The 24,353-nt window shown below is 43.9% G+C and overlaps 1 protein-coding gene across 1 annotated transcript in view; it reads right to left on the reverse strand.

Annotated features, from left to right (window-relative positions):
* Positions 1–24,353, reverse strand: part of MAMLD1 (mastermind like domain containing 1) — a 126,941-nt gene that overhangs the window by 40,440 nt on the left and 62,148 nt on the right. Inside the window, exon 2 of the mRNA XM_033137071.1 lies at positions 13,101–14,732. Coding sequence (XP_032992962.1) covers positions 13,101–14,732 — 1,632 coding nt within the window. The remainder of the gene's footprint in view (positions 1–13,100; positions 14,733–24,353) is intronic.

Raw genomic sequence — 24,353 nt, forward strand, 5'->3', positions numbered from 1 at the left:
GAAAACAAGAACACAATAATGAAAAAACAAAACTCCTGTAATTTCCCTGGCCTCTCTTTCCTACTGAATTCACATGAAAGCAGAATCACTTAGCATTTTATTCTCTTCTGGAGTTTTCAGGATTTCGTTTTTGAACCAAATAGTTATGCTACTAGAAAGTGGTGAGATAACATTAAAACTGCCATATTCTGACATTATACCGAATAATGCTTTTCTTATCCACAGTTAAAATGTTCAGTCCAGTAGTCTTCAACCTTTTCAGGTCTTGGACCTGCCTTTAAACCAACAATGCACTGAGGAGCCCTTTTCTTACTTCTTTTTTTAAGCACACATTTGTATGGTAGTAGCACTGCTATTGTGACTAACCTTAGATCAGGCCATCAATTGGTAGTGCATCTAGTTGAAGAAAAGTCATCTAAACCAGTGCCGACTGCATAACCAGGCTGGGAACCCACTGTAGGACTCTGGTTTGCAAACTACAGTTTGTGTTCACAGTCATATGGTGTAACACTCAGGAGCACTGTTGTGAGCTGCCCTGAGTGAAAATTTGTTATGGAGTAGCCTATAAAAGTGAATAAATGGGGGGGACGGGGACTGTTTTGTTGTATGCTTGGAACTTTAACCAGGATTAGTAGCAATGGTAATGATAGAATTTATTATTTTGAGATTTTCCCCATGGTGTTTAGAAGTCAGTAATTTGAAGAGTTGCCCTAAGGACACGTGATGCAAAGGCGTTAAATTGGCAGCACAAGTTTCGCCTTAGAAGCTCTTAAGACTCAAGTTGTTTCAAGCCATTCCTCTAGTTTGCTTTTTGACCCAGAATCATTACAGCAACCAACCAGGGTTAGCCCTAACCTTGCCTTCTGGTCTTCTGCGCCTCCAACGAGCCGTTCTGCTGCTCACAACATGCTTTCCCACCTTCTCTCTATTTCCGAACTTGAGCGACAATTTTAAATTGTTTTGTAGAAGTTACATAGAAAGCCGTTTTGGCTTTCAGGCGTCTTTGCATCTGGACAGAGGAGTAAGATGCACCAGTGTGCTCCGAACTGGAGCTCTCTTTAAATAAAAATGATTTTAAAAGAAAGCACGTGTAATAAAATATTGGGAAGGAGGCAGTTATACAGCTTCCTGGAAACTGTTATTCAAATGGGTGCATCTTGTTCTATTAAAAGGGAAAGGGAAAAATGGAGGGGGGGACACCCCCACCCCCCCAGCACCAGTGCACCTAGCTCTACACCCAAACTCCTTGCAAAAGTTAATTTTTGGACAAGACATAAATGAGAACCACCTAAGCTTCACACCTTCATCTGTCACATAGGGATCCATTGCAATTATCCACTGAACTTCGCTTTCCAAAACTGCCACTACTGGGCTACCTAATCAGCATTTTGCCCTGAAAAGGGGGGGGGGGCGGGGAGAGATAGAGAGAGAGAAGGTTTCCAGCAAACTTCCCCCCAGCCTTCTATCTTGTCTTTGCTGCTTTATTATTCATTTCGATCAATGCTTATTGTTTTACAATATCTATATAAGCCGCCCTGTGAGGTTTACATACATGAAATGCATTATATCAATTTCTTAAACAAACAATGAATTGCTAATTTTTTAAAAATTTCGGCATTCAGTCCTCAGTTACAGCTCCCTTCCCCTCACAGCCTGGGATTTAACCATTTTACAAATCTGCCTTCCGACATGGAACAAGGAACAGCTATTCCCCCAACAGGGTGCCTTTTCTGGACCCGAAGACACTTGCTAAAACTCATTATGAAGCCTGCCTCTATATGGATCTTTTTTTTGGGGGGGGGAGCATAGTCTCTTGCCCAGAGAAAGCCCATCCCTGAACACACACTGAATATATTCTTTGAACGCCCAATTAAAAATCTCAATTATAAAGAAAACTCAAGTTGTCAGCTGAGGGGCTGGGCAAGTAATTTAAAAAACCTGCCCAATGAAGTAATGTGAAGAAGAACATCTGGTCAATCAGAGTTCGGCAGAGAAGCCCATACCCTCCAACATTCTTCAGATGAAAGCAGGGGTATTGAGCAGCTCAATGCCGGAGCGGACTGTACCAATTGCACAGTGCTTTTTTCTTTTAAAAAAATGTTTAGGGGTACTCTCATTTTGACTCAAGAAAATCACCCGTTTTATAGTTCAGATTGGGAAAAATAAATACAGTAAATGGACAAAAGTACAAAGATTCACAAAATGTTTAGGGGTACCCCTTTGTACCCCTAGAAAAAGCACTGCCATTGCAGACCAAGTTTCCGGACAGGGAGCAGGGCAGGAAGGAAGAGGAGAGGGTAAATCTAGGGCAGGGTTTAATACTTTTAAAGAAGCAGGCATGCACTCAGGGGGGCTTGGTTCTGACAGTGGGGTTTGCCTATGTTTTGAACAAGGAAATCAAGAACTGGGACTAGTGCAGTCAAGTATTTCCACTCAAGGGAATATCATATGCAAATACACTGAGTTTCCTGCAAGGAATATGTCTGCAGTTGCATCCTCCCTCGCAGCAAACTTATTTGCATATCAAATACCTTTGAGTGAAAATACTGGATGATTTCAGTCAGATGGGTGGCATATAAAATAATAATAATAATAATAATAATAATAATAATAATAATATTCCCTCACTGCAAGAAGTGAAGTTACATGGAATCAGGCAGAGGGCCTTCTCGGTAGTGGCACCTGCCCTGTGGAACGCCCTCCCATCAGATGTCAAGGAAATAAACAACTACAGTCATATCTCGTGTTGCGAACGCTCCATGTTGAGTACGTTCGGGTAGCGTACTCCGCAAACCCGGAAGTGAAACACGGAGCGTGTACGCTTCTGTGCATGTCCGCGCAGTCTGTGGATGCGCAGAAGCACAATCTCGCACAATCTCGCGAGATCTCGCGTTTTCGCGCATGTGCGAAAGCGCCGCCCGGGTTGAGCACTGTTTCGGGGTGCAAACGGCACCCCGGAATGAATTAAGTGCGCAACCCGAGGAACCACTGTATTTGACTTTTAGAAGACATCTGAAGGCAGCCCTGGTTAGGGAAGTTTTTAATGTTTGATGTTTTATCGTGTTTTTAATATTCTGTTGGGAGCCGCCCAGAGTGGCTGGGGAAACCCAACCAGATGGGTGGGGTGTAAATAAATAAAAATTATTATTATTATTATTATTATTATTATTATTATTATTATTATTATTATTATTATAGCATTAAATCATTTTGCAGTTAGGAAAAAAGGAAAAGAAAAGATTGTGTTAGAAAGTAGGCTTGCATTTCTGTCCCCTGCCTAAACCACCCACCCAATCCAAAAGGTGTCGAAAACCATATGTCTAAGACTCTTCTGAACTGGTCCTCTTTTTGCTTTCAAGGCAACCAGAAAAAAAAACCTGGCTTATAAAACTATTCAGAATAGGAATCCACACTGGATTCTGATTTCTACCATTCACACTGCATCTAGCTATTGCTGCAGAATATATTTCATGGATCCCTCATGAAAGGCCCCTTTTGAAATCTGGCAAAAAGTGAACAGATGGATGGGGCATAAGCCCTCTGCAACAGTTTCAGTTGCAGAAACTGAGTAGAAATTACCATTCAAGACAACATTTTCACATCTGTGGACAGGGCATACTCTTGGATCAGACTTACTGCTTCCTATCATTCCAATTCATCACCAACATCTTTTATTTGTGGACTCAAAAGGCACTTAATTAGCTGAAGAGCTTTCTGCTTTCGCTTCAAAAGCTTCCCACCCCCTTCCAAGGCTAATCTTCAGCCATTGTGCTATCACTACTAGGAGGCTTTGAAATCAAATATAGGTTTCTCCCTTCCTCTGTGATGTTAAAGGGAGCGGGGGGGGGGGGGGAGAGAAACATTTCTACAAAAATTTTAAAAACCCACAGAATGAGCAACAAAGGGCAAGTACCCATTTTGGTGTTGATGGATCAGGAATGAGCCAAATTCAGATTGCATGTTCTCTCACCCATCATGCAGAAATACACCACTCTCCCCCCCCCCGCCCCAGTTTTACTGCTAAGGCTGTGTCTTAAGGGCCACTTCTCTCATTTCACAACAGCAAACCCAAGTTTGCCCTGGTGTGCACTCAGCAAAGGAGCTGCAGCTCTCTTATCAAGGAGATATCACATATTCAAACACATTGCATGCTGCATTCACACAGCTTTGTGAATTTAGCTGTGAACTTTCTTTGGTATAAACTTTTTTAAAAAAATTACAGGTAGGTAGCCGTGTTGGTCTGCCAGAGTCAAAACAAAATAAAAAATAAAAAAAAATCCTTCCAGTAGCACCTTAGAGACCAACTAAGTTTGTTCCTGGTATGAGCTTTCGTGTGCATGCACACTTCTTCAGATACTTTTTTTTAATGTAATGTGTGAAATAGATCAGTCACAGAACACATTTCCCGAAAGGATTTTATCCAACCAAGTGTTACACATCCACTGAATAGGATCCTAGATTCCTGTCTGACCAGTGTTCATGGATCAAGAATGGCTACACCAGAAATGAGCTACACCTGCAATGCTCCAGGGGCAGGTGGCCTCCAGTTCCCATCAGTCTGAGCCAAAATGGCCAATGATCAGGGATGATGAGAATTGTAGTCCAACAGCATCTGAAGGACCCCCTACCCCCTACCCCAATGTTATGAAGTGCAAAGTATTTGTAGAGTGAACTACTGTACTGATTTTCTCCCACAAAAACACACCCTGTTTCTTTTGAACATCGTTTCACTCAAATGGCTGCATTAACACAGAATATATCCTCCAGGGCTCAGCTTTCCGCTATCGTGATGCAAACCTTCAGTGGCCAAATCAATACCTGTCAATGCGTAACAATAAAGACGCTGAGCATCAGATGAGAAAAGATCAGGCATTATCAGATCTACCAATTGTCCAGGCAATCTGGGGTTTTATGAACTGTCTGGCTGGGCTACAGAGAATCAGAGATCCAAGATAAGGGTGTTAAGAACAAAACAAAACAAAAAAAGCACATATAGCCTCAAGAAGGTTACTCTTTGGAATGCAAACTCATTCCTTTAAAATGTGCTTTAAAAGCCACAAAAGCAAGCAAGGAAGGAAGGATGAGAACACACACACACATACAAAAGAGAGCAGCTGCTCCTTTCTCCACCTTCTTGGGCCTGCTACAAATGTCCCATTTTATGCATATTGTTCTTTTTTCCCTACTGGCTACTAGCCACATTCTTTCCTCCACAAGGCTTTACTTCTTGCTTCAAGGAGGAGCAAGGGGAGAAGAAGGGAGGATAGGAGTAAGCCAGTCTAAGCCACATTTGCAAAATGCATGTGCAGAAGAGAACAGGGGCAGCTTTGAAGAAGAGACACTGCAACACTTCAGGGCTCCTGCAGAACTGGCAAACAGGAAAGTGCATCATGGTTAATCCCAAACATGTAGAAGTGGCCTCCTGCCTCACCAAATGACCTCTCTTTACCAGATGCTAACTCTAGCTCTGCATTTTATTAGGGAATCTAAAAATTGCCACTTATGTAGTGGTATGCTCTAGCCCAGGCATGTCCAACACGTAGATCGCAGGGGTCCTAGGTAGATCGCGGCATGAAGTTTAGTGATCGCCTTTAGCCAACCGTCCCCTAAGAAAAGCTCAACAACTCCTGGCAATGAAAATGGGTAGATCACAGCCGGTCTTTTTATCATGTGAGTAGATCACAGTCTCTTGGGAGTGGGACGTGCCTGCTCTAGCCAATGGGGCAAAGTGGTGACAAGGATGAAAGAAACTCAGAATGCAAGTCCGCACTTGGCCATGAGGCTCACCTTCGGCCAGTCAATGGCTGGTTCACAAGTCACATTTAACCACAGCTATATTTAATTGTGGTTTGAAGGTTTAAAGATGAAGGCACATTGCGCTAATAGTGCCCAGGTATAAAATCATGGCTGTTTTGCTCCTCTCCCCAGCCTCTTCTTCACTACAGGGAAGGTAAGGCATGATTTGGCTTAGAATGCCTGAACCCTGAACCCTGATTCATGGTTGTTGTTGCTTCCAAACCCAGGAACAATCCTTTGCTGCTACTACTACTACTACTACTACTATTATTATTATTATTATTATTATTATTATTATTATTATTAAAATTTGTATACTGCCCTACATCCGTAGATCTCAGGATGGCTCACAACATAAAATTACAATTTTTTAAAAAAGAACAAAATCCGCAATAACATTAAGCCAAATCATGGTTTAGCTTGTGGAAGCGCAACAAGAGCGGGGGGGGGGGACACAAATTCACTGTGATTTTAGCCCTTTATGCTGTGTGTTTACTTCTAAATCACAGTTAACTGTGTCTGAAAGTGAAGTGCAAACCAGGCCACTATCTCTCAGATGAAATCGGGTGGTGTTGGTCGTATACTTTGTCCACTCTTGGAAGAAGGGCAGGTTATCCATGTAAGTAATGACAAAGATTTATTTACTTCCACAAGTGTGAGAAACCAAAGGGTAGTAACAGAAAGTTTTGTTGCCTTTCAATGAGAGAGAATGCACCAGACATATTTATGGTGTCTCCAGAATATTTGTTTTAAGGTAAAGGTAAAGGTACCCCTGACCGTTAGGTTCAGTCGCGGACGGCTCTAAGGTTGCGTGCTCATCTCGCTCTATAGGCCGAGGGAGCCGACGTTTGTCCGCAGACAGCTTCCGGGTCATGTGGCCAGCATGACTAAGCCACTTCTGGCAAACCAGAGCAGTGCACGCAAATGCCGTTTACCTTCCCACTGGAGCGGTACCTATTTATCTACTTGCACTTTGATGTGCTTTCGAACTGCTAGGTTGGCAGGAGCAGGGACCGAGTAACAGGAGCTCACCCCGTCGCGGTGATTCAAACCACCGACCTTCTGATCAGCAAGCCCTAGGCTCTGTGGTTTAACCCACAGCGCCACCTGCGACAAACCTCCCTGCCAACTACCCCTCTGTTACCAAGTGTATTACTTCTGAGGTGTTCAGGGTCACTTTTTTCCAAACACCCCACCTCGATCCTTGAGGTCCGTCTGTGAGGATAATCCCCCTTTTATTATAACTAGGGATGACTTGGTAACGGGGTTCTCTTGTCCAGCTGTCGTGGCCTGTTTTATATGTATATATATTGCTCTGGGCTCCTGGGTTGAGAATACCTCTCAGCTCTATCAGTTCTGGGTCTCTCTCTCATTAGATTCCCCCACTGTGTCAGTTATCTAAACCCTTTTAGTAACTGTGTAGCCTTACCAAGGTTTCTGCCCTTTTGCTCCTCCTGAGGGAAACTCCAAGACACAAACTATCACCCTGCTGGTTAGTTTTGCCTTTTCCCTGAGTTCACCTCCTCATGAGCATCCATATAGCGCTGGACCAAATAAATGCCTCTTTTCTCTTGGCTCAACAGAAGAAACAAGACTTTATTTATTTCAGAACATCGTGCTTCACGTATTTCGATATTTCATCAGCTTAGTTACATCAAAAATATCAACTCTTTCAGTATAACTGACTAATCTTCATCCTATCCTATCCTAACCACCACTCTCCTGGCCCCACACCCCTCTTCTTCCAGTCACCACTCACACCCTCCCTCTTCTCCAACTGCCAAAATGGCAGTCCCCTCCTTTTAAACCGGGGATCGCCCCGCCCCCAAAGGATGAACTGTCCGTCACACACGAAGGTGGCTTAACTCTTTCGGCACTGGGCTGTCATACCTCCTTCATCTTAGAGCCAATCCGTCACACCACCCGGGTCCCAGAATACTTGTTTTAGATGCAAGTAAATAAGCACTATACTTTGGGAAGTGAGCTGCATAATAGTGCATAAGATTTCTCAAAGGAAGCCGCTTCACCTCCATGCAAGCTGTACCACGGGATCATCACTACTTCCACAACTCGCTTTCTATCCTTCTTACCCTCTGCAAATTTAAATTTTGTTCCCTGTTTATTTCACCTTCCACTAGTTGGAGGGTGTTGCCTCCTGAAGACTGTACAATGATTCCAGACTGTAAGTCAAGGATAAGGAACCTGTAGCTTTCCAGATGTTCTTGGACTGCAACCCACATCATGCTTGACCGTTGGCTATACTGGCTGGGGCTGATGGGAACTGTAGTCCAACAACATCTGAAGGGCCACAGCCTCAGCATCCCCTGCAATCACTCTTTTATATGTTCCAAAAATGTGAGTAGAATCAACACAAAGAGGAAGGAAACTGACACTGGGTCTATGGACCCCCAACCTGCATATATCAATGGGTTCTTTGGTCACAAACCCTCCATTCTACACACTTTCAGAAGGTCTGAAAACAGGACTATATTGCATAGATCAGTACTAACACTTCCTCAGGGTGTCTCCATTGTGACAAAAGGTTGTGCTGTTGAAGTACCACTGTATCAAACTACAGGTGGGTAGCCGTGTTGGTCTGCCATAGTCGAAACAAAATAGAAAATTCTTTTCAGTAGCACCTTAGAGACCAACTGTGTTTGTTTTTGGTATGAGCTTTCGTGTGCATGCACACTTCTTCTTTCGTGTGCATGCACACTAGTTTCCACTGTTCCTTCATGTCATGAACTGGGTGGATGCAGAGAAGTGGTGGGAGGAACCAGCTGGGGAACCCCCAAGGGAACTCCCAGGAGAAGGTGGCTCAGAGCCAGGGGACTGATGGTGGGAAGATCATGAGTGGCCAGAGGGAGAAGAGGGAAAAGATTGGGTGGAGGTAGTGTTGGAAGCGGAAGAGGCAACAGGGGTTGGTGAGCAGGAAGAGGCCGGGGCAGAGAGTGGTTCAGACTCAGAGGCAGGAGAGGAGGGGGGCCAGGTGGCAGAGTGGAAGCAGGCAGCTGAAGAAGCCAAGGAGCCTCCCCCTCCTTCTGTGACCAGCTTCTCTCCTCCCTGGTCTCCCAGTACACACAGAGAAATGAAGAGGGTGGCGCAATGAGAGACCAGGCAAAGGAGCCTTAGGCTGCTGGGGAAGGAGGATCCTTAGAGAGCAGTCGGAAGGTAGGAACCTTCAGTCCTTGCAAGTGCCTCATTGGGGCAAGACCTACTGGGAAATGTTGCTGTTATCACTAACCCTGCACTGTTTTGGTTTCTTTGAATAAAGAGTTAACTTCAGTGACACCTTGTGAGTTATTGCTGACTTGCTCCTGACTCCTGCCTTGACAATTCAACAGGGAGAGGTGGTTAAACAGGGCCACTGCAATGGCTCTGATGAAAGACCAGCTCAACTGGGCCTTCCTTCCCTTGGCTGTTGCCTGACAGCTGCCACTCAGTCAAGCTGCAGGCAAGGGAGATATGGGAGTGGGCCATGCCATCAGCTTAAGAGACCAGCTCCATTTGCTTCCTCCTCTGCCTGAACTGTCTCCTTTCCAGATGGGCATTATAAGGACTACTATTTAACTTTAAAAACCGATGCTCCAGTTTGCGTCTCCCCCTCATTTCCCTTCCTATCCCCTTTTCCTGTTGTGGTTTTTAGACTGTAAGCTTGTGGGCAGAACCATCTTGTTTTTATTGATCATATCTAAGCTACTCTGGGAGCTTTTTGGCTGAGGAGTGTGGTTAAAAATGCTTTAAATAAATAGGTTGTGTAAAAGGATGGCAAACTCCCCATTCTTCAAGGAGGATCAAACTCAAGTCAAGTCAACTGAAATCCCCCACAGCTTTCCCACTTTTGTTTTCTGGAGAAGCAGTGACTGAACTCACATTACGAAAGTGGGCCAAGACACGGACATGAAGTGTGTGTACTCCTTTAATAGGTTTGGAAGACAAGGAAAACGAAAGCCAATGATGACCCAGTGCTATTTATTTTCTAGAAAAAATGGTGCCAGAACTCACCATGAATGCCTCCCTTGTTCTCTTACAATGGCAATGGCGCCCACCTGAGAAGTGCCAGAACTGAGTTCTGGTGAGTTCTACCTGAAAAAAAAGCCCTGTGATGACCCAGCTATGAAGGTAGAATCTAAAGCCTAAAGAAATTCTCATCTTGCTCTCAAATGACAAATGAACTGAATTTAATTACTGCATCAGTGTTTTGTTTTGTTTTAAAAAATATTTAAATGAGATATCATGAAACCAGGTAGAAAGATCATTCCTAGTTTTGAGATCAACCCCACTCAAACAGCATTGCGAGAATCAAGACTCTTAGGCACAGTGTGTGTTTGTGTTTCACAATCAGATGACAAGCTTTGAACACAGTTGCACCAAGGGTCATTCATCTTTAAAAAAAAACCTGTTTAAAAATCCACATCATTGACTTGTGATTAATTAGTTGATTATTCCATCCTAGTAATCAATTGATGCTTTTACCCTTAGCCCATGAGAAACAGACACACTGCAATATGAAAGAGAACTTTTTGAGCAATACCAGAATTGTGATAATCCATTTATGTCTCCACGGGTTGTTCCAAGGTTTGCACTCAGAATCCACGTTTTGTGATAAAAGCCATTAAGCTCTTAAAAATAAATGCCCTGATCCTCCACTCACTTGTTATTCAGAGGCAGCTTAACAAGCTATATAAAATCTAGAGCAGAGCTGTCGTTTAGTACATAATTAATGTTATAAGTCTTCCCTAGTAAAACCAGTCAGGCGTCATGAGCTTACCTAACCAATTTGAAAATGTGAAATTGTCTTTGCTCATGTTTATTGTCACAATAGACTTGGATTCTTATAGCTCATCAGCACAGATGATTACTGCATTCCCAGTTTGGTAGTTTCAAGCACAAACTTAAACAGGGGGAAATAGTCCGGGAGAAATAAAGACCCATGGAGAAGAGGGTGTTTTTTAAAAAATAAAAATAAAAATAAAAAAACAATTAAATCACTGTAGCAGGCATGAGTACAACTGCAACTCAAGTGCGGCACACATGTTGCATGGCTCAAACACCCCACATCAAAGCACACTACAGCCCCCCCAGCCCCATGCCTCAGCTGATCCATGCAGATAGACAAACTACAATGGGAAGAGATTGACTTGAAGGTTGAAAAGGGTCATTTTCCTTCCCATTGTGGGATGTTGACGGCCACCTTAGGGAAACTCAAGGTCCAAAATTGCTTGGGTGTCAAACCTGGTACTTTGCTACCCCTGACTTCTTCTGTATGGACAAATTTCAGTCCATACCTCTCAAGAAGAAGATCAGGAGATCATAGCCAGTTGAGCAAAGGTGACCCCTGCATGTTCAAGAAACTTCCCGTGTTGGAGAACCTCTTCTCATGTGCCTGAGAGAGACAGAAAATGATACATTCCAAGCACTCTTAAGCAGGTAGAGTAAAAATATTTTTAATTTTTACTTGCAGGTGGATTTTGCCTGCCGTTCCTGTTTGGCTGGCCTAATGCTTCCTGTCTGTTGGGCAGTGGGTTCTACAGCTTTGCTAGCATATGCCAAATTTGGAAATGTATAAGAAATTATGCTTAATGTAAATTGCTTTGTTCCCAAATCGAATACAGGACTTTTGCCAATTTTTCTGTCTCAAAGGCCTCGCGGCAGATGCCACCAGCTACTCTGCAATAATCCTTTGCAATCAACCAGTCACCAGAGACCTCCTTGTAAGATAACTCCCAAGAAGCTAACCTGCCTGTGGCTACCCTTTGTTTTATTGCTCTATGTGCAACCAGATCCCTTGCAGAACAGGCAAATATGGTTATTTGCGTGCGCCCCCCCCCCAAAGGTCATTCTGGAAGAATGGCTGCATCAAGTATTTCAAGTCCTGCTTGCTCCTATTCAAAATGTCATCTGCAGGGCTCATTTGGCTTCACAACACCATGAAGCTCCTATAAGGAACATAAAATTGGAACTTGGCTTCAACCATAGCAGAACTCACAGCATGTCACAACCATATACAAGTTATGGGATCCAGTGATGAATTGTTTTCCAGGGTCCCACATCTTCTTTTGTCTTTAAAAAGCCGTCCTACATAACCACATCTGGATAGGAGCCTAGCAGCACCAGGCTCTGTTTGTTTGTTTGTTTGTTTGTTTGCTTGCTTGCTTGCTTGCTTTAAAAAACGATGTGTCACCACCCTCCAGCAACTCAGGATTGTTGCTTCAGCCCCCCCCCTTTTTTTTAAAGTAGAGCCTGGCTACTTGCAGGACAAAGTTGTCTCCAAGACACAGGCAAAACTGATTAGTGCTTTCCCCGAGAAAGTCTGCCAACTAAACACACTGCTTAGTTTTATGAAATTCATCTTCTAATGGGCTGGGTGCAGCTGGACAATTTTAGACCCTGGACTCTTTAGGCTCGATGCATATGAATCGGGTAAAGTAATGCAGCTCTTGCCTTCCCACCACCCAGTCCTAATGCTTTATATGTACTTCTACACTGAATACGTGCAGCTTTGCATTTTAAACCAAATTAGATCATAGCACAGTCATGAATATGGGAATCAAATGGGTATGAGTCTGCTGCTGTGATGGCAAACGCATTCGATGGGGAATGAGTGCCATTGTGCTGTAGAAAATTGTTGTGTTTTAAAGTAACGCATAATGCAATGGGCACCTGTCACCATGGACCCCCTTGACCTCCACCCCAGCAATCCATATATTTAAAGAAAAACAAATGATGCAGTGATAAACAGCATGAATTATTATAGTCCTTTATATTTAGCCCTTTATATTTTTAATTGTCCCCTCCCCACTCCTCACCTGGCCCGCTGCACCGCCTTGAATAGAATCATAGAATTGTAGAGTGGGAAGAGACCCGATCCAACCCCCCGCAATGCCGCCCCCTGCCATCCCTGGGTGGGTTTCAACCACCAACCTTCTGGTTAACAGCCAGACGCACTAACCCGGGTAGTTTAAATAAAATAAGATTTCATAAATGCTACAAAATTAACTTTTAAAAATAATAATAATAATAATAGAGAAATGGACAGCAGCATAGCCCCCGCTCCCCAAAAGACCCCATCAATTTAAATGCACACGCACACACACACAGAGAGAGATACCACCCCAGTTACCCACCCCATTCTGATTCAGGGCATCCTTGCAGGGTGGATGCAGTTGGAAATGCACAATTATACAGCAGGCATCCACGCAACACAGGGTAGAAGCAAAGAACATACTAACAAGTCCACCACAAGTAGTTAGAGGCATATGGCATAGGAGTGCAGAACAAAAAGCAGAATGCAACGTTTTTACCTGTCGAGGTTGTGTTGGAGATGACTGCACACGCCGCTGAACAGGAGCCGAGTGCATCATTTGTTGCAGCTGCTGCTGCATGACTTGGCTGCTGTTGACTTGCTGGGGCTGCTGAGGAGGTGCGGCTTGTGGCGGCGGCGGGGGCACCGGCCCCGGCGACTGCAGATAGTGCAGAAGCGTCTGCCTAGAGCCTGCGGGCAAAGACGGCATCTTCTGAGGAGCTGCGGGTTCAGAGCTGAAATGGGACAGCGGCTTGGTGTTATTGAAGGAGAACTGGTCTTGGCTGCCCAGGTCGCTTTCGTTCATCAAGCCTGGCTGCATGTTGTTGGAGGGCTGCTGCATCATCATGCCCATGCTTTTGGCCTGGGTTGCCGACATGGGTTTGTAGAGAGAGCCCTGCATGCTGGCTGAGCTGCTTGTAGAGGTGGCGCTTGGCATCATGGTGCCCTGAGGGCTAAAGGGCTGCTGGTGCAGAGCAGGGCTTGACAACTTCTCTGGCCTGTATGGTGGGGAGGGCCTCGTGCTTGTGGTCACCAGGCTGTTCTGTGGGCTTTTGATGCTGCTGCCGGATATGTTGGTCAGGATAGGATTTGGCGGGCTGAACGGCTGCTGGTTGAGAACTGGGCTTGAAAGCTTCTCGGAACCGTAAGGAGGAGATGGACCACTGGGCGGGTTGTTACCAGATGTTATGCTGGAGAGCAGGGAGTTCTGGGGACTCTGAATGCTGCTCCCTGGCACACTGCTAGAGCTCATGCCAGACACCATGACATTCTGAGGGCTGAACGGCTGGTGGTGAGGGGAGGATCCTTGTTGATAAGGAGGAGAGAGGCCTTGTGACGACATAGCAGGCCAACTGGAAGCTTGAGGCTTAGCAGTTGGGCCTTGTTTGCTCGCAGCCAGTTGCTTTAGCTGCTGCGCATGCCAGTTAGTGCCAGGCAAGCTGGGCATAGCTCCTTGGAGCATAGACTGCGCTTGGCTCTTGTTTGGTGCGTTGTTTGAAGAAACCGGTGAACCAATGTTCTTGCTTTGGTTCGAAACCAGGTAGCTCGCGCCAGCTGACGAGGGTCTCATTTGAGGAGACCCCTGCGAGAAGTCTTTGTTGGGCACATGGCTGTCGAATTGCGGGGTCTGCGGAGAGGCCTTTGGAGTGCTGCTGACGGGTGGTTGCGGGTGGCATGGGCCACCGAGGGGATCTTTCTCCAAGATGTTGTCAAGGTCCAACTCGTTGGGAGAAGGATCGGGCAGTTTCGTCAGCTCCTCCAGCAGATCTTGCAGCTCCTGGTCCACAGCGTGCATGCTGCCCCCTTTCTCATCAAAATGGCCACCTAAGGGCCCCTTCTGTGCTACTTCATTGTTAGGTGGCACTTGAAATGGAGAACCTATACTGGTACCACTCATGTGATTGTTTTCAAGCAGCATTCCATGCCCTGACACTCCCATAGAGGATGCACTGTGGCTGGTGGAGAATGGGGAGTGCTGCATATCTGTGCACGAAACAGGATTGGCCCCTTGTCCCATGGAAAGAGTGACATCGTCAAGACAGAGTCTCTTACTGTCGCTTGGAAAGCTGGCCTCAGGCATGGTGGTAGAGGTTGGAGAACTGTCATCATCTACCTTTCTTTTAATGGGTCCCTGCAACCGTAAGACAAAAATGTTTTTATTAACCTGACAGGGAATTCTAAACCTGCAAAGGAAACTAGTGAAATATTCTAAAAAATAAATAAATATACAGATAATAATAATAATAATAATAATAATAATAATAATAATTTATTATTTGTACCCCGCCCGTCTGGCTGGGTCTCCCCGGCCACTCTAGATCAATTCAGGATTACGCAAAACATCCAGGCATAAGACAAAGTTCCATTTAAACGATTCCATCCCCAAAACCACCTTCAATTAATTCCTTGTCTAGTTCCCTCCCTTCTTGATCTCCACTGCAAAAATGATCTAAGTATGCAATTAGGGCCGGATTTCCTATCGCTTCTCCCATTCATCCTGCCCCTTTCATTTTCACCCTCTCAGCTTCTAAGGACTGCTAGCTGATTGAGGGCAGAGACCTATCTTGGTTTCTTATACAATAAAACTCTGTATATCATATTTTTATAGGACATAGAGATGTTTAGCATTTTCTGTCATAATTAAGAGAGAACTCAGATCATTCATATAGATATGTTTATATATGTTCACATTTTAAAGATCTGGGTTCTCCTTTAATTATGGCAGCATGCTTTGTGTTCCCAGTGAACAAACCAACCACTCATTCTATAGAAATTAATTTTTTGTTCAAACAATAGCAGGTTTGAATCAAATCATGGAACAAAGCTGGCAACGCATAGCTAGCAAGGGATATTAAGTTCATACTGAGGCAGCTCAACTATTTTACATTCCTTACAGGCAGAGCAATTGAAATAATCAGCATACTTTTTAAACCAAGGAAAACAAAACTGTCTCAGCCATTTAAACAGACTATAATCTTTCAAGCTACCTAACCACAGATGTTTCCAGCCTGCACAAAAACAGCAACTGACAGCTAAGGACTTCATTTATTTTAGCCATCCGCAATCCATACCAGTCAACCTGTTGTTACTGGGGGGGGGGGAAGAGAGGAAGGATTGTAAATATTATCTTAATTTATTAAACGAAAAATGTTAGCTTAGCATAGATTTTATGAAAAGAAGGACTTCTGTAACAGAGCAATTTGGGAAACCAGAAACCAGCAAGAGAAAAGTAACTCCCCCCCACCCCGGCCACCAGGTTCTCAATATTATTAAAGCAAAATACAGTCGTACCTCGGGTTACAAACACTTTGGGTTACAGACTCCGCTAACCTGGAAGTAGTACCCCGGGTTAAGAACTTTATCTCAGAATGAGAACAGAAATCGCGCAGCGGTGGCAGTGGGGGGCCCCATTAGCAAAAGCACGTCTCAGGTTAAGAACAGTTTCGGGATAAGCATGGACCTCCGGATGAATTAAGTTCATAACCAGAGGTACCACTGTACACGGCCTCTCAATCACGGCCACTTGAGATGGCTTGTCAATCTCGTCAAAATGCAATTATCTGTGGCCCGCCATGTTAATAAGCATGACCTAGGTGCCAACAGGATTAAATCATTTATTAATGCTGCTGCTTTGAGTTAAGGGTATTAAAATTATGCTCTTATTTATCAAGAGGGAGATAGTGCCTTTGGAAATTATCTAAAGACTGGCCATCACTTTTATAAAAAGAATAGACTGTACTCAACGATATTCCGAAAGGAGGCATGAAGGCTCATTCAGCAACATAATCTACGTAGCACTTCAAAATGCTTTGTAGTCTTTATTAAAATTACCTAAAAAGTCTGGCTGTTGGGTGTGTGTGTGTGTGTGTTATGTTTTAATTTATTAGTTATACAAAACAGAAAGTGATCTCTTGCATTACAGTGTAAATTTAACCTTACTCCACAATCCTTCAACCTAGTTGCACCTTAAGATTTCACCTTAAGAAACATGGGCAGGGGGGGGGGCAGCTGCCCCCCTATCAAATAAAAGTCAGTGCCTGCTTTTGTTACACTTATGCATGTAGCATATAATTCAATGGTGTGAGCCATTCCCTGCAGAACATCAGAATTTAGGATACAGTGGTACATTGGTTTAAGAACAGCTTAGTTTATGAACAACTTGGAATAAGAACGGTGCAAACCCGGAAGTAAGTGTTTTGGTTTGTGAACTTTGCCGTGGAAGCAGAACACGTTCCGCTTCCTGTTGAGTGTAAATTGAGTCCCCCGCTGCTATGGGAAAGCACGCCTTGGTTTAAGAATGCTTTGGTTTAAGAATGGACTCCCAGAACGGATTGAGTTCGTAAACCAAGGTACCAATGTACTACAGCGGTGGGTCTAACTGGCCATCTCTTCTGCTCAGCCAGGCAGCAATTGTACCCCTAGAGCAGCCATTCAGTGCCTTGTGGAGAATAAGACCTGGCTAAAGTTAAGGATGTCAGGGGAGCGCCTCAATGGGCTTTGCTTACTGAGTGTGTACAGAAAAACTGCATTGTGGGAAAAGGAGGAAGTAGATGCACGCACGCACACACACAAATGTTTTACCGGTAGTTTAGCTTTTTAAAAACAAATAAGATAAAAGGGTGTGTTCTTTGTAATTTTGCAAAATATATTCATTAACCACATAAAAGGTGCTCCCTGATGTTAATCTTGTATTTAACTTCCTAGTTTTCAAATGACTGACTGGTGTTCTTGAGTACTTGGGGTCAAAAGAAAGTAATTTAAAACAACTGCTGGTGAGATATTTTATCCCGAATCTGCTGGACAGAGCCAGACAGAGGATGGTGACAGGTGGGTGTCCTGCCTGTCCCCTAACATAAATCCTGGCTATGCCCATGTTAAGAAACCAAATAGTTTGAATACTAAATTTGCAATAGATTTTTGCCATAGGTATGAAGGGGGTATTAGGTTTCATATTCTGCTGCTTCAAAGGATGGGTACAGATTATCATTTTAAAGCTTGCCACAGCATGCTTCTAATGTCCTTGTATGCCAGTCTAAGCTCATAGGTGTGACCAAACCATCCTAGTTTGGTGGTCTGTATTGTTTCGACCAGTGGCAAGGAGGGCTTCACCACACATCAAATGGCAGAGGGTTAAGGATGGTGTAGCAAAACGACTGTCCCACAAAGTGCAGACAGGCTGCACCTCTGACGCTGATTAGATCCCTGGGGAAATAAAAAATTGCCAAAACCAACTTTGGCAAACAACATGGCAGAGGAATTTTGCCATTATTGTGTTTCCCAAAGTTGCTGATCTGGAGCTGGTAAGTAGTTCCCCCCACAAGCCTGGCTAACACTGCTTGGCAGAGGGCAGAGAGCTGACTTGCATGAATATCATGCTAAACTGCCATTGGGAAAACAGTAGCCTGTTCATCTAAAGCAGCTTTCCCCAACCCGGTGCCCTCCAGATGTTTTAAACTACAACCCCCATCAGCCCCAACCAGCATGGCTGTGCCGGCTGAGACTGATGGGAATTGCAATCCCAAAATATCTGGTGGGGTCCACATCGGGGGAAGGCTTGGTCTACACAGATACACAATCCTGAAATTGCATAGACATGGTTGCTTTGCTCATAGTACCTTGCATGCAGTGCTTTCCCCCAGAAAAATAGGTGCTGGAACTCACCATTAAGTTGTTACAGTAAGACACTGGGTGTCTTGGGGCAGCCCTGAACAGATGCCAGTTTGACAACAACCGCGTCCAATGCCAACAGAACTATGGCAAGCTGTCTCCCTAGCTGATTTGGGGGTTGCCCCTAGTTCTGGTGCAGGTCAAATAAAGGTGTCCTCACCTCCCACATTCTCTTAGATTCAGGCAGGTGGCTAGTGCAGCTCAGAAGGGCCCTCACCCAAGCACACACATGCCCAATGGCAGACGCCTGGCTGGAAAGCTTAAAGCCTGCCACCACTATATGGGAGACAGATTGACTGTTAATTGTATTTTATGTTGAAAACTTTTAACAAGAAATTGATATATATTTTTAAGCCTCCTTACCAATCTGGAACAACTTTTTAAAATTTAGCCCCGAACTGGATTGATACGGATTAAATCAACCTTGCTAATTTGGAGACCTTCATGTGTCATCAACAGCAACTCCCATGATAGGAGTTGGAGTCTAAAAAATCTGGTGAGCACCAACTTGGTAGAGGTACCAGGCAAAAAACAAAAAAAACAAAAAACCTTTTTCAACCAGGCAGTCAGCTGTTAACAATCTATGGCCTTATAAAGTGGATGTGAGGGGTGTTTGAGTGTATTTTTTTATTTTTTTTTGTAAAGTCGTCTTGGGTTGCCTGCAGCAAGAAAAGCTTCTAATAAGTACAAAGGTATTGCATATTAGTCTTATGCTACAGATGGAGTATTCTAGAAATAACTCTCCCTCAATTGCTTGTTTTCAGGAGCAATGCTGTCTGGTACCCTTCCAGAATATATTTACAGGAGGAAGGCCAGAAACCAGCTTCCTCTCTCAGTCATTTTAACAACTGGGAGGTTTTCCATGTAATGCTTATCCAAATCTTGCATTGGAAGAAAAGAAGCAATTGGGAAAGAGATAATACCCTTTTAACTACCAAGCCAACAGGCGTTTAGGTATTTTTATATAGACAAATCACGAGCCTGGGCTCACAGATTGCATTACACCAAACCATGGCTTAGCTTTGGGTAGAACAACAACAGCAGGACTGGGAAAGGGGGCAGTTTTGTTCAAGGTATCCACGCTTGTTTATTCACACTTAGCCATGGTTTGGCTTAGCACTGTGCACAAACTGGGCCAATGAAATGCATAAGTGTGTTGTAACAGCATACACTATGCCAGCGTTTTCCAAACTTGGGTCTCCAGCTGTTTTTGGACTACAACTCCCATCATCCCTAGCTAGCAGGACCAGTGGTCAGGGGTGATGAGAACTGTAGCACAAAAACAGCTGGAGACCTAAGTTTGGAACAGCCTACACTATGCACACAAATTGCAACAGACCATATTTATTGGGCCCCTTCAAAATATGTTTTCTGTATACACCATGGTTCAGACCAACTGGGCGTGATAGGCACAAGTCTCCCAAATCCAAAATCATCATTCTGTCCACTGGGCTACCCTAGTTTTTAGAATTTGGTGCTACAGCTCTTCTGCAAGCATGTATGCCAAGGTAGAGAGTGTTTTTGCAAAAGAAAAAAAAAAAGTTTATTTTAGAAGCAAAAAAAAACTCCCTACTTTAAGTAGGACACAGCAAAATAAACTGGAAATAGTTTGTGAAGTGTTCTGTCATTTTGTGCTGGCTTGTAGGTTTATCTTGTGCTGATCTTTATATAGCTAGTTGATACCATTTTTACAGAATTGATTTTATTGATTTAAAAGCTTGTAAGCTGCCCTGAGAATTTGGCTGAGGAACAGGAACACAGGAAGCTGCCTTATACTGATTCAGACTACTGGTCTATATCTAGCTCATAATTGTCTACACCAGGGTTTCCCAAAGTTGGTTCTTCATCTGTTTTTGGGCTATAACCATCATCCCTAGGTAGTAGGACCAGCGGTCAGAGATGATGGGAATTGTAGTTCAAAAACAGCTGGAGACCCAAGTTTAGAAAATCCTGGTCTACACAGACCGGTAGTAGCTCCACAAAATATCAGGTAGGGATCTCTCCCAGCCCGACATTGAGACACCAGGGATTGAACCTAGGAACCAGCAGTTTGGATAATTGTGAAAAGAAGCACTTTATTACTGAAGTTGTTGCTGGAGTGAAACACTGCTGTTTGAAAGAGTAGGAGCAGACAATCCCTTAATTTCTCCCACTTCAGTGCAAACCAAGCATAAACCTGTACTGTACTTCATCTTCAATATTTCTCTTGCTCTGAGTCATTTCAAGAATGGAGCTAACTGACTTTTGTTTTGTTTTCAATGCTGGCAGGCTGCAAAAAGCAGAACAACATTAAGACAAGAAGCAGTTGCACCTCAACTGTCTGTGCGTTTCAGATCCCAGTGCAAATAAGCGATCTAGTCACCTCTGAAGACACTCTAGGATTAACACAGGTAGAGAAATTCCTGAGTCATTTTATGACGGGGTACAATTACTCCAAGGTGGATGTGAGTAAGAGAGAGGGAGTACCTACCCTTTAAAAATAGCATGGATGAGTTAGGATTCTGGGCTGGCTTACAGCTTGGTTTGTTTTGCAAAGGGGCTGTCAAAGCATTTGGAGAGAGGTGGAAGTCTTGGTTCCACTCTCTTCTTTGGCTTTTATCCCCATTTCTCACAAGTCTGCAGTTGACATTTTGTCCAAGCTTCGCCTAACTGCAGCAATCCAAAGAATATACAATATACGTTTGAAAACTTAGCCGTCTTCTCTTATTCATTCCTTATCAGCAACTGCAGTGTTGCCGACATTTTTATTGCCTTATGTATTTGTACTACACTAAACAACAAAAGAGGTCTTCTCTCCTCCCTCTTAACAAGCAATGCCTAATCAGATCTGCCTTCCAGGATCACAACCTGCCTGTCAACATCACTTTGATCTAGGCTGATGTGACAGCAAGTTGAAGCTTACATTTGAAGAGCCCACTATCAGGCAGGTTAACAGCACTGAAAACATTCTCCTCGGTATCTGACAGGATGATCACCACCCTCCCCACACGAGCTTGTAACTAGGCAGAACACTGCATCCTTCAAAACTGTTAATGATAGATGCCTTCTTAAATTATGACCATAGGCCGTGTCACTTCCTCCAGACTAATTCACATCCTGTCTTGCATAACATCTACAAGAAGGCACATTTCTTCAGCAGGCAACCCCAGCTAGAAACGCCTCTAAGCTGTATGACACACAGGCAGAAAAGAAGCAAGTTGTTGCAGAGTGCATAGACAAGTCCAACAGCGGCAGGCTAGAAAAGGAGAACGTTTCATTTTCGAAACACATTTCAGAGCATTTTGGCATTAATACCTCAGGGTGAGTTTTAACTCCCTGCATCACTTTAAAATATATTGCAAAGGTTCCAGCAGATGCAAACATATTTATTGTGTCGGTGTATGCAGAAGAAAGACAAAACGAATAGATGTGGGATCTTTTCACAGACTTCTGTTAAAGAATATAAAGGGCTTCCACAGAAGTTGTCTTCAAGACCCACCTTTAATCTCAAAAAACTACAACTCAAACTACGTTTCCAAACCTTCATCTTGCATATCAATTCAAATCTTCAGCTTATATATCAATAACCTCTATTATACAGTGGTGCCCCACTAGACGAATGCCTCGCTAGACGAAAAACTCACTAGACGAACGGCATTCGCTAGCGGAAGGCTGCCCCGCAAGACGAAAATGTCAATGGGGCTGCCTCGCAAGACATTTTTTTTTTGCGCGAAAACCTCCGCGCTCCATTGCCGCTTCACTAGACGAAAAATTCGCTCTACGAAGACACTCGTAGAACGAATTATTTTCGTCTAGCAGGGCACCACTATATCTGTCTTTAGCGACCTTTCCCTCTTCTTCATTTCTTTTTTCAACCTCCCTCCCCCAAGCCCCCAATGCAACAAACAGTCTTTGCTAAGATCACCAAACAGATTTGCTCATCTACTAACTGTCAGTAATCCAGACAAACCAAACAGGTACAACTCATAAACTGTGCAGAAGACGTCTAACAGTTTTTATTTTATTTTTAGAGTTTCGTGTAACTAAAAAAAAAAAAAGTCTGTAAAATGAGTTTGCCCATAAGACAATTTTTTAAATCCACAGTTGAGAAATATCTTTCTTTGGATAAAAGATCTGCAAACTCCCAATTTCACTAAAAAGCCACACTGTAAAACAGATTCCACCAGAAACCACCAGTAAGCACAAGGTAGCATTGCAAAAATTGCATTTGACAAACATAGTTGTAAAGAACCAGACAACACTGTTTCATCCCCATAACATCTTCTTTGCAAAAGATGCCTCTTAATTAGTCATCCGAAGACTTAACAGCAGCCACACTGGGCATATTGTTTAGTTGTAACTTTCACATTTCATTTACTGACAAGTGTTATTAACTTGACAGCTGAAGAAAGAAGAACTGCTCCCCCCCCACCCGCCTTCTCCCCCCCCTCCTATTTTCTCTAGCTGCAAAGCACAATTCTTTCATTTGTGGCTGTAAATCAAGATCAATCTCCAAACTCAATGCTTTCCCATCACCACTGCCTCACTTTACCTCTTTCCTAAATGCTTGTAGTAACATTTTATGTCACTTCCTTTTATAGTCTATTAATTTCAAAGTCCTCTGGCACTCTTTACAGTAATTTCTTAGACTACATTAATTTCTTGTGATGGCACAATGTGGATATCTTCCACCAATAAATAAAAAGGGGAGAAGTTTGCATGCACAAAAACCCCAAATGGGATTTCTAAGGGGTCTGATCTTTTTCGACACCCTATGCCCAAGTCCTCCACATGGAAAGAACAAGGAATCTTTAACACTGTGCTTTCCCAGCCGCCCACAGTTCATGTAAGAAGTTTACACAAGTTAAAACTGGACTGCTTTAAGCTTCTAATTATTTTTTATCTCTATGCTGTCGCTTGCTCTCTTTGTATCTCCTAGAGGAGTTTTGCACTCTAAAACAACCACTACAGAAATAAATAGATTACTTCAGTAAACCCTGGAACCTACCTTCCTTCTGCCTGACCGATTGCGTTTCATCTTTCCCAATTCTCTGTTGGCATAAGAAGCCAAAAGCAAGCTCAGCGTCTCTTGCCCAAAGTTACCGTCTATGCTCTAAGTCTGCACACCAGGAGCGCAAACTCGGAGCATCGGAAGCTTAAGTACGGGGTTCTTTATTAATAAATTCTTTTCTTATCATCCTCTTTAGCTTAAACCATGTGCCATAAACCATTCTTATCAAGGACTACTGTAAAAAAATGTGAAAACATATAAACCTAACCAAAATAAGTCCCACTAGAACAAAACAAGGCTCTGTCTAGTCCAACATTCAGCATGTCGTTATCTCCAGAAACCCCATATGTAAAATGTGAAGGCCGTAGCCCAGTCTTGCTGATGTCCCCCAGCAACTCAGATGAATAATAATCTGGTTCCATCTAGCCACCGGAGCCGGTAGTTGGATATAGGTCCATCCATCGTGAACTTTATTTCTCATCACCACTTTAACTTCTAACTTCCATTTAGGTTGAGGGCTAACTTGCCCTAATGAGGTGGGAGTGTGTGTGAGTAATTAAATATCCTGGATCCCCCCCCCCAAATGAAAGCAGAGGCCCCAGTTGCGCCCAAGATTTCTGCCAAACCTTGGTGTCTCTGATACAGAGTTTTGGGCACTGGGCTGCAAAGGACAAAGTGTCATGGGTCACTCTGCGCCCTATGATTGGCCATACACAGAGGGCATGCAGGAGGGTGCCAAAGAAGGCAGGGGTTGCGGGGGGGGTGCCTCAGAAAAAGAGAATGCCGCTCAGGATCACCGCCAGGGGAAAATGGCAGCGAGGGCAAAGAGTGCGCTACACCAAATTGTCAGGATGAAACAGAAATGGGGGACCTGGAAGAGGGGACTGGGACCAGTGGAGCCTGGTCAAAGCAAGAAAGCAGCCCCAAAACCCCCTTCCTCACTGCTGCTTTCACCTCAAGCCCAATTGGCAGGCAAGGAGAGAAGAACAATGTTGTTCGTCTAACAGAAGGAGCGAGTGACCACCTGCATGTGGTCAGCAGCCTGGAGGGAATGAAAGCTAAACACAGGTGGGAAATGTCTGAGGAAATGCTCAC

This window comes from Lacerta agilis, chromosome Z (assembly GCF_009819535.1).
Source record: "Lacerta agilis isolate rLacAgi1 chromosome Z, rLacAgi1.pri, whole genome shotgun sequence".
In the NCBI taxonomy this organism is placed as follows: Eukaryota; Metazoa; Chordata; class Lepidosauria; order Squamata; family Lacertidae; genus Lacerta; species Lacerta agilis.